Genomic DNA, 11,634 nt, shown 5'->3' with positions numbered 1-11,634 from the left:
TGTATACACACACACACACACACACACACACACACATATATATATATATAAGTATATTCAGAAATTTGCAGCATTATTTTCAGCTTTTAAAAAACTGTTATAATGGTTGCATTTCTAAAGCCATAATTATATCCCACAATGCATTTAATTAACAAACTAAAAAGTGGCATGAATTACTGTATTTAGGTTGATTCAGTGATGCTACTGTAAATAACATTTTTGATTTAAATAATATCAGTTAGATGTTACCTTTTTTAATGTACTTAAACATTATTCATATTTTATCTTTAAAGTGACTTACAAATAAGGACAATGGAATCTTTATTTATTACTTTATCAAACTGAAAAAAAACAACAACATAGAATGACCTTATTTGTCAGTATAGAGAATGCAGTTTGTGTGTGTGTGTGTGTGTGTGTGTGTGTGTTATTTTTCAGATTAGACATTTATTACTCAGCTATATATCATTTTGAATAATGGAGCTTGCTGTATTATTATTTTCCTCAAAAGTGATTGATCAAAGCCAGACCTGTAAAAGAGATTTTCTTCATTAGCTTTTAACATGGAATCATATGGTGAGCAGAAAGGGTGATTACAGCCTCAGTAAAAACAGATTGTCATTTCAGTTTTTCATTTAAGTATGGAAATGTTGCTCTTCCTGTAGTGGCAGGATGTGGCTGCATGCGGAGACAGTTGCGCCTGAGAGGACCCTAATTCATTTAAGACATGACTTGGTGCCTGCATACGAAACCGGGACAGCTGAGTTTCCTTCTCGGTGCTCCATCATACGATATATCTCTCCACATAAGAGCACAATCTGCTGTTCCTGAGCCTGGCTTTACCCACAGAAGCTCTCGCAAGTCCTCGGCTGTCAAGAAAATTCACTTTATCATTCAGCCATATAAATCATTGCAGGCTCCACAGGAAATCAAAAAAGTTTGACTTTCCAGTCATAAACCATAAAATCTGTCATTAATATAATAACATGCATTGGGATATTTGGAAACAGGGCTAAATGAATACCAGACCTGGGCATCGATAAAACGGTTTGGCTTGCAACATTGGGCAGGATTGCGCCGTCGTTTTCCAAAATACATTATCGGAAATAATAGGTATAATGTCACCGGGGCTATATGTCACTCATCATGGGAGCTCTCTGGAAACATGATTTGACCGGTTTGCATTACCAGTTCATTAGTTCTCAATTAACACTCAAAAGGTTTATAGGGCTGTTTCTTTGACGAGAAACATGTCTTTGCTCCTCTGCGACTGGCTGAGGCTCAAGATGGAGTTTCTTTCCAAATATTTCACATTTTAGTGTTTGGCTCAATCCTATGGAAAAAGGCTGTTTTGCATGAATATTTGGCATGCTGCTGAACTCTGTCCATCATATGCAAGTCGATCTTCGCTGAGACGCTCACTTGTATTGAGTGGCCTTTGACAGGTTAGATGGAAGATAACTCGAGACTCCTGGCAATAACCTATAGATTTAACAATGAGATCTATTGTTCATCTGGTAGCTGTCCATGGTACTGATAAGAGAGCCATTTGGTCCACAACTACCTTGATTATCATTTGGTGGGTTTGAGTGTAATTTGACCAAAACTACTCTGAAGTTTCTTAACAAGACAGTACAGGCAACCTTGTTGTTTTTTCATGCACTGGTCAATTCTGGGCTTTTTGGCTTTACATTATGTGTTGTTTCAGATTAGTGGAAAGAAAACATCCAAAATACACTTGCAAGTGTTTATTTTATTGCACTTTATCGATTTGCATCTGTATATTTCAAATATAATACATATCTTCACAGGCCATTATCTCAAAATGAGTTATTTCTCATGCACTGAGCAAGAAATTTCATCTTCAGTAGCACTTACTAAACTTTTCAGTTTTATCTATATTCTTCAGGTGTGGTTGCCGGAATTTTACCGTAAAAAATACGGTAGCAACGTTTTAGGTTTTACGGTTTTAACTTAGATTTACAGTTAAATACCGTAACCGTCTCTTCAGACTATAGTGCGGTGAAGGCCAGTGTCATGATTAATGTTTTTTAATCTTTTCAACGCCTGGTGTATTTTGTGTTATGGACCATCATTGTTGAGGAGCTATTTTTGCAGCAGAGGAGGAAGGGCACGGGGCCACAAGAGCACATATTCATGAGATAAATCTGCCATGTTGCATTGTGAGTAAACTGTACGGTAAACAGTAGCAATCTGGTTTCCCTCCTGTGACCTTATGCTTAAAAAGACTCAATCTGAGACTTAAAAGGATAGTTAAAAATCTAAATTGTGTCATTATTTACTCATCATTATGCCGTTCCAAACCCATGCATGCTTTCTGTGGAACACAAAAGATATTTTGAAGAATGTGTCAATGTTTTTTGACCATACAATGAAAGCCAATGGGGTCCAAGTTTGTTTGGGCCCCAGCGTTCTTCAAAATATCTTCTGTTTTGCAGAAGAAAATCAGTTTTGGAATGCCACAAGGGTGAAGTTCGCTTAGCGTTCACAATGTAATTTTGAACACCCAACCTAAAGATACCAAACATAGGGCATAAGGATACGGCCACAACCTGAACAACTTTTGTGACATATATTTTTTTCTGAACTTATCAGACATCCAAAACCATGCTGTGTGCTGGACTGAATTTGCTTGTTATATGTATACATGTGGTATTTTTACCCGCTTATAACTCATAAAGACCTTATAAAATCCTTTAAAATTCCTCCGTTGCACGCATGGAGATTTTCTGCAAGGAGAAAGCAGTTCTGACGTGTGTACCAAACTATAATGGGCAACATAGATGCAACATGCATCTTTTACACCTTTATATACAGTGGGTACCCCCCCCCCCCCCCCCCTTCAAATAATCACATTTTGTTGCTTTGCAGCCTGAAATGAAGACGGATACAGATTTTGTTTTATCCAGCTGCATATCCCAACATATCTAATACATAATTAAAGCAAAAAGTGGTTCAACAAAATACTGACACAAAATACTGACCTTTTCCAACTCATTGATTCTGTTTTTTTTTCTGACATGTTGGTGTTATATCTTTCACTTGGTTATAAGTTACGCTGAGTAAATACAGCTGGATAAAACAAAAACTTTGACTTTGGAACTGTCTGGAGACAACTTTATCGAGGTTTTTTATGCAATGATCATGAATCTTATTTGGATTATTTATTGGCCTTTACACTCTCTTTTTATGATTATATGAATTAGTATTTGCAAGGACAGCACAGAGCTCATGATGAGCAATGGGTCAATCTCTCTCCAAAAAAACAAAATTAAAATACAGCAATGATATTAAAGCACTAGATGGCACAGCTGAGCTAATGTGACTGTATCTGGAACTCCTCATGGTGTTAAATCCCATTAAAAACAACACTGAGATGACTCTGCGTTCATTACCAAAGTATTGACTATAAAATAACCTTAAGCTACTGGATGAGAACAAAACTGACACTACTTGATTAGAAATGAATTTAACTGGATCACACTATTGTCTTCGGTAAAGCTGCTTTTGAAGTCGTGTTAATTTTGAAGAGCTTTAACAACATTGACAGTTATTGAATGAAATTGAATCAACATGAAACTCAGTTGATTTGAATATTGACACTATTGTCTTCTTTAAAGTTGCTTTATAGATGGGTAGAAGTTCGATGAACTTTGTTCTATGTTCACTATCAGCTGAAATTAAAGTCATTGTATAATTGTTGATTTGTATTTATTTTTTGGAACAACATAAGATTGTGTAAATGATCAAATTTTCATTTTTGGATGGACTATTCCTTTGAATTATTATTTTCATTAGATTTTGTTTTAAGCAGAAACTTCACTAAATTGAGCTTTATTTGTGCATAAACCTAATACTATTTGTTAAAGGTGTAGGAAAACAAAACAACAACAAACTAAATTAAAATGTGTGACTTTGCTTTTCAGGTATATTTAGCTTGTTTAAAAGATGTTTAGATTTTGCCTTTTCTTTAGTGCCCTAACACAGACTGTTTGCAGACAGAGTGAAGTTTGTCTTGGGTTGTTTGACACAGAGGTGCTGACTGCTTTGTGGGTGGGTCTCTCTCCTTGTTTCTCTCTTGGTAAGACTAAGACAGTAATTGAAAGATTGACGTTAAAGGGAAAATCTGGGGGAGTTTTTCTTGACCAAGAACAATATGGTATCAGGTACAGCACCCTCTCAAATACTCAACACACCCAGCATTACTTCAGATTTCACTTCACCGTATTTAATGATGTACAGTGGGGTCCAAAAGTCTGAGAGCACACCGAAAACACTGGATTTAAAATCGAATTTAAATCTGGAAATATACAGAACAGATTTTTGATACATTTAAAACAAAGAAACATTCTGAACAATTTCTTTGTTATCCAGCCAGATTAAAGGAAAAGTTAACCCAAAAATGAAAATATGCTGAGAATTTACTAACCCTCAGGCCATTCAATATGTACATGAGTTTGTTTCTTCATCAGAACAGATTTGAAGAAATTTAGCATCACATCACCTGCTCACCAATGGATTCTCTGCAATAAATGGCTGTCGAATGAGAGTCCAAACAACTGATAAAAACATCACAATAATCCACACCACTCCAGTCCATCGAAAAATGTCTTGTAAAGTGAAAAGCTGTGTTTGTAAGAAACAAATCAGGCGTTTTACCGTCGTTTCTGGCCAAAATACAAGTCCATAATCCATAATAATGCTTGTAAACAGTGCTTGATCCGTGCATATTTCTTTCCTGATTCAGATGAGACTACTTTTTCACTGGAAAAAGAAAGCAATATTAAGGATTGAGGACCCGTGTTTTTGCCAGAAGCAATGTTTTGAAGTTAAAAACGTCTTAATAACGTATTTATTTATTAAACATGCAGCTTTTCACTTCACAATACAATAATTGATGGATTGGAGTCTTGTGGATTACTGTGATGTTTTTATCAGCTGTTTGGACTCTCATTCTGACGGCACCCATTCACTGCAGAGCATCCATTGGTGAGCAAGTGATGTAATGCTAAATTTCTCCAAAGGAAAAAACAAACTCATCTACATCTTGGATGGCCAGAGGGTGGGTACATTTTCAGCTAATTTTCAGTTTTGGGTGAACTACTCCTTTAAGGACCTTGTTGTCCCTGACTCATTAATTGCTGGATGCAGATCGGAACAACTAAAGTGTGAACATGAAACTTGCTTTTCTCACTCAGTTCATATTCATGGAAATCCCAGGAATGCTCCTTCAAGTAATGTGTAACAGTTCCAATTTAACAGACATCAGTACCAGAGAGACAAACGCAGCACTGAGGCCAGCCGTGCACTTCCAGAGCCATCCAAAGCAAATGTTGATCCAGACTTCGGTCCAAGTCAGTGCGTTCGACAGTAGTGCACAATCCCGGAGCTGCTTCCCAGCTTTCATCTCCAGCCAGGTATCTTCAAGGTTCATTGATAAGGCAATGAAACTGTATGTAAATGGAATAACCCGACGCATGGACTTCTGGCCATTAGTCTTCCCTAAAGCCCCAATGTGACTTTTAATCAACGTCAAACGGCGAAAAAGAGACAGAGGAGAAAGTTTAATGACGGAGATGATATATTTAAAGAGGAACAAAGTAATGCCAGGAAATTATGATAGAATACTACTTTTGAGATCATTGCAAAAATGTCTTTTTATTTCTCTTACAAAGAAAATTATTATAACAACATACAACAATAAAAAAAAGCCAATTTCTTTCACTGTTGTCATGATAATTTCCCTTAACCCCTTTTTCTATCCGTGGATAAAAGAGACCAGACTTCATAGGGAAGAAAAGTGAGATAATTTAAACACAGATGTGCAAAGGAAACAAAGCATGCAAGAACCAGAGACAAATTTGCTACAAATTGCCCTCAGTTAACCTGTCAGATAAATACTAATTTACAAAAGAAGAAATTAGATAATAATTCAACAAACTAGGGTGATGTATTTACCTCCTGTAATATACAACATGGTCTCTGAACGTTGTAAACATTTCGTACACTCACAGCTATTTCAACTAATAGGTAGACGCCCTGATTTGAAGCCGTGTGGCCGTCAGGATGGGATCACTGGGAATGCAGACCTGGATCCTGTGATGAATTCAAGCAACGGCCCTGATTTGAAGCAGCCAAAAATGAACCATGACTAGTCCTACCAGAGATCCAATACTGGACCACTGTTAAGGTAAAGAAGGTCAGAAACACATCCAACTCATGCTAAGAGCTTTGGTTTATTTGAATTGAATTGCTTAAATATGGGCTTTACAAGTCAAATAATAAGCATTGCTTCGAGGAAAGCTTTCAGTTGTTTGGTGAGGTCTGTATAGTTCCAACTGTAAGGCACTTGATAAATATAACTCTGTTAGACAATTGTTGGGTAAATCAATCTGTCGATGACTGGTGAACTAGGGGGAAAATGATGAAGCTAATTTGCACATTTCTGAGCTGATAATGAAGATTTTCATTAGCAAAACTGACAATGTACCACCATATCAATGGAATAAAATGTAGCTACACAACTAGTCAAAAGTTTGGGCTCAGTAAGATTTTTTAATGTTTTTGAAAGAAGTCTCTTTTTTATGAGCATTTATTTGAATTTAATTTTTTATAAAAAAAATTTCTATCTGAATATTTTTTAAAGTGTAATTTATTTCTGTGATGCAAAGCTGAATTTTCAGCATCATTACTTCAGTGTCACATGATCGTTTTTAAAAATCATTCTAATATGCTGATTTGCTGCTCAAAAACATGAATTATTATTATTATTATAAATGTTTAAAACATTTATAATAATACATCTTATAAACATTGAAAACTGAAAACGGAGTTGAAATATTGAAAAACTATTCATATGTTCATATATATTTTTAAAGGATTCTTTAAAGAATAAAAAATAACAGCATTTATTTGAAACAGATTTTTTTCATGTATACATGTAAATGTATTTACTGTCATTTTTGATCAACTTAATGCATCTTTGTTGAATATTAATCTCTTAAAGAATATTACTGACCCCCAACTTAAACTGAAGGTTTAAATACTATAAATACATTCCAAAAAAAAAAGGAAAAAGTAATTGAACACTAGTTGCATTGTTGCAACTGGTAATATAGTGCCATAACTGAGTATATTACCCCTCTTTTTTGAGGATATGAATTGCTCCAGTTATCAGGAAAAGAATATCGTGTACGACACATCCAGAACCTTCAATATTCCCCCACTGGAAACCTTTCCCAGCCACATTTGATAAAGCAACATAAAAGCTAAATAAATTATCCCAGCACATGCACATCAAAGAAAGCTTGATCGAGCACATTGGCAAACACTTTTGAGCATCCGTGGCTGTTTCTTTGGTTTAAAGCTTTAAAACAGTGAAAAAGCATTAAGTATCAAGCAATATTAACTGCTTACAAATGTAGTGTACTTAGACACAGAGACTCTATTTTGTTTTAAACGCATTCGACTTCAACATACAACTCTGTGTGATCAATTAAGGCACAGCAATTTAAATTACGTAGATGCTTTACAAAAATATTCCCTCTATGACTCAAGTTCCAAATACATTAATTAATCTATGGCTTTTATAAGTTACTTTAAATCCTTTGATCAAATACGTATAACTTAAATGCTTAACTTAAAAAAGCACAAAAAGAGATATCTGATCACAAACTGTCATACAGGTGTTGTTCAGTGCTTTAAATGATATATTCAAAACATGCCAAGACAAGTAAATAATAACAAAATGCTAATGAAACACTCGATCCATCTCTATTCCTTCAATTCCAAATAATCCCGCCTATGACAATGATTCCCAGAGGTCAAAAGGTCCAGAATAATGTATTACAACAACAAAGTCCAATGTAAAAAATACTTCCCTTTCAACAGGCTCATAAATACTCATGTTAGTGAGGGAAAGTAGCTCAGCGAGACAGGATGAACATCCTAGTAAGGTTTGTGCTTTAAAACCATGCCGTTCGTTTGGAGCTTCCACGCTCACGTATCTGTCTGATCAATATGGCCGCCACACGCCTTCGTCCATTCTACCAGCAGGATGAAGCAGAGTGGGGGAGTTGCTATGACTACCGTCTCCCTCCACCCCCCCACTTCCATCAGCCTGGACCGGGAGGTTTGGGTTGACCAGGCTGGTCCCCGTGGACGCGCTAGTACAAGGCGGCATCATCCGGGTGGGCGATCGGTCTCCTCCTGGAACCATAGAGAACTGGTAGGAGCCCGAGGAGGCTCCGTAGTAGAGATAAGGTGTTCTGCTGCTCTGGAAGGGTCCGCTTTGGCTCTGGGTGGAGCCGGGGTACGGCGGGGGAAGGTAGGTATGGTAGTGAGCGCTGCCGAGGGACATTCCGTTGGTGACGGGGGTGGGCGTGTACGTGAAGGTGGCTGGGTAGTGCATTCTGGGACTGGAAAATCGGCTCTCGGTGAGTGAGGAGAAAGCGGGGAACTGACGCTCAAACTGGCCAGGAAAAGGACTCAAATCTGTTGAACCTACAGAAACAAATGTTGAGGTTACTTATTATAGAAGTATGGAAGGATTGAAATACTATTGAAGACAGAAATTACAGCAATGAACAATCATAACAACAAAATTGAGTTATATTGAATTTTTTCCCCCACTTCATTTAACTACAACCCTGTTTAACCAAGAGCCAGTTGCATAAGCAAAGCCACTGTTAAAACTAGTTTGACCAACTACTAGTTAGCCGAGGGGTAATCAGTTACTCTTACTTTTTGGATTCAAATTAGACCAATCTACCTTTTTGTAACTGACTTTAAAGAGTTATGACCAGTTTTGAAGAAACAAAAAAATCATATCAATAACTTTTTAAGATTGTTTCTCATTGTTTCACTGTTATTTCACGTGAATTATTTTTTCTATTTTAATGTATTTATTTGTATTTGTATTTATTTGATAAAAATACACTAAAAACTGAAATATTATTACAATTAAAAAAAACTTTTCTATTTAAATATATTTTAAAATGTAATTTATTCCTGTGATGACAGCTGAATTTTCCGCATCATTACTCCAGTCTTCAGTGTCACATGATCCTTCAGAAATAATTTTAGTATGCTGATTTTCTGCTTAAGAAACTTAAAAAAAAAAAATATTATTAAATGTGAAAAACAGATGTGCTTCATAATTTTTGTGGAAACCACAATACACTGTTTTTTCAGGATTCTATGATAAATGAAAAGTTCAAAATAACATTTATTTGAAATACAAATATTTTGTAACATAAATGTTATATATTTAATGCATCCTTGCTGAATAAATGTATTAATGTCTTATAAAAGATATAACAATACATAAAATATAAAAATGAAAAAAGTTTTCACAAATCCTGTGCACTTTAAACTAGTTAAACTAAAAAAGTTAATCTAAATACCTAACCAAATTTAAATGACAGAATGTAGCTATTAAAAAACAACCATTAACATTAAATTAGAGACATGCAGAGGAGAAGAGTTTAACGATTAGCTGGCTTCACTTCATTGTGGTTTTTCCTCTTTGTCACAGACAAAGTTCATGTGTATGTGTATTCATGTGTGCGGTTATATGTCTCAGTTCATTTGTGTCTCCGGGGTATTTATGTGCCTCTTTATGCTGTATGCATGTTTAAATTGTTCCTGTGCATACAAAAGTGTATGTATGTATGCGTGTGTGTGTGTGTGTGTCTGTGTGTGTGTGCATCTGCATTGGCTGCCGCACATAAAACACAACTAGGATGCATAATCGGTCACACATTTGGAAACGTTTAGAGGGGCGCGAAGCAGCATCGTAGCAAGAGAGACAGACGTCTGCACTGTTGTGGGCTCCTGGTATCTTCAGCATTATAAACTCAGGCAAAAATTGTCCATCTGCCCTTCTGTCCTTAACATATTCTTTATTTCCCTCCAAAAATCAGAAACCGCTAATGGTCTATAGCTAGTGCTAGTGCCAAGGGGTAAAGGAACAAAGAGAAACAGCCTCGCCTCCCTGGCGCAGAGCTGTTTTCATAAATCACACGGCGTCTTTCTTGTCACCATGTCTGCGCCTGTGGGCCGACTGGGTGGCATGGTTAAATGTGGGCGATTTGCGAAGACACAGCTTGTCACTAACGCTAGCCGATTCTCCTTTTCCCCTCAACGCCCATACCCTTTTTCTTTTATATTCAAAATCTTTGGTTTAAGCGGCTGACGATAATGGTTTTCTCGCTTTAGGGTATACAGAGAGCCTGTGCTCTGAATAAGAGGCCGAATGATAAAAGCAAAAAAAGTTATTTACATACATTCTCTGCTAGTCACCAAAAATCCATAGACAAGATGGTGCTGGTCTTGAGAACAGATGCCTACGTCTGTAAAACTAATGATTTATTTGGCAAGAACGATTTGTTTCAGGTGAACCAAACAACTCTGGGTTATTTATTTACAAGTTTATGTCATGTCTACATGAGGAATGATGTCACCATACAACACAGTGCAGTAGTTTTTACTCATTGTTTGCTACAATGCTAAAGCTAAGCCTCTAACTTTCTAAATATGACTAGGTAAACACATATGCTTCAAGCTCGATTTCATGCATTATTTTTTTCAGAAATGAATCAGACCTAGTGTTGCTTAATCTAAAACTATAAAAAAATATTTTTACTCAAATAAAAAACTTGAAATATATGAAAATAATAAATCTAAAGCTAAGCCTCTAACTTTCTAAATATGACTAGGTAAACACATACGCTTCAAGCTCGATTTCATGCATAATTTTTTTTCAGAAATGAATCAGACCTAGTGTTGCTTAATCTAAAACTATAAAAATTTTTTTTTACTCAAATAAAAAATAAATAAAAAACTTGAAATATATGAAAATAATAAATGCTATCTTGCCAACTAACTGAAATAAGTTAACAAAATTAAAAATAAAATTAATTAAAACTATTTAGAAATATAAAAAAACCCGAATACATATGACAAAAGCACATTAAACTCAAAATTGTAATCTAAAATAAAATAAAATATTAAATATGATAAAAGCTAATAATAAAACATAAACAAAAACTATGACAGCATATAAATACTACTAAGATAACACAAATGTGTTATAAGGGCTGCTATAGAGAATTTAGCATTATCTGTTATCATTTACAGATAGTTTTCTCTTTCAGGTCTACTACTGTCATGGCAGAGCAGCAGTTTGAAGAAAAAAAGGTTTGTTAAAGGTAAAGTGCGTGTATTTTTTTTAATGCTTAAAAATGCTTAAAATTACAGAGTAAAATTAGAGTAAAATTACAGTTTAATACGTGGAAACAATAAGACATTGGTAGACTATAAAGAATGTAGTGTAGCACACAGACTTTATAATCATTGTGAAATTGCCATTTTTTTTGCTGCACCGGCAGTTATAGGGTTAATGCGGGATAGACGAGCGAGTTAGTTAGGCTGCTGCGCCTGTGATACAGCTGTTCTGCGTTCTGATTATGGAGCACTATATTATTGTTTTATGTAAAGGTGCTTTGTCAATGGTTGCGCTTGCTAACTTGCTCAAGGACTCTTCTCTGTGCCAACCACAACAGGCTTGGCCAGCTGACCAATCAGAGCAGAGTAGGCTTATGGAAGGGAGGG

At 35.7% G+C, this 11,634-nt stretch overlaps 1 protein-coding gene and 1 long non-coding RNA gene across 2 annotated transcripts in view; both read right to left on the bottom strand.

The window, feature by feature from the left end:
• The window catches only part of LOC107743286 (uncharacterized), a 9,345-nt gene extending 4,755 nt beyond the window's left edge, over positions 1 to 4,590 (bottom strand). Inside the window, exons 1-2 of the long non-coding RNA XR_001640391.1 lie at positions 4,579 to 4,590; positions 3,348 to 3,352 (exon numbers count right to left, since the gene is read on the bottom strand). This is a non-coding gene — a long non-coding RNA (uncharacterized LOC107743286). The remainder of the gene's footprint in view (positions 1 to 3,347; positions 3,353 to 4,578) is intronic.
• Positions 4,591 to 7,712: 3,122 nt separating this feature from the next.
• Positions 7,713 to 11,634, bottom strand: part of LOC107743311 (runt-related transcription factor 2-like) — a gene marked incomplete at its 5' end in the record, with an annotated part of 27,483 nt that continues 23,561 nt past the window's right edge. The window contains one exon of the mRNA XM_016556484.1: positions 7,713 to 8,523. Coding sequence (XP_016411970.1) covers positions 8,036 to 8,523 — 488 coding nt within the window. The remainder of the gene's footprint in view (positions 8,524 to 11,634) is intronic.

The sequence above is a fragment of the Sinocyclocheilus rhinocerous genome, unplaced genomic scaffold (assembly GCF_001515625.1).
Source record: "Sinocyclocheilus rhinocerous isolate Xijiao unplaced genomic scaffold, SAMN03320098_v1.1 scaffold827, whole genome shotgun sequence".
Lineage (NCBI taxonomy): Eukaryota > Metazoa > Chordata > Actinopteri > Cypriniformes > Cyprinidae > Sinocyclocheilus > Sinocyclocheilus rhinocerous.
The sequence above is the reverse complement of the archived record's forward strand: the minus strand, read 5'-3'. Positions and strand labels throughout refer to the sequence as shown.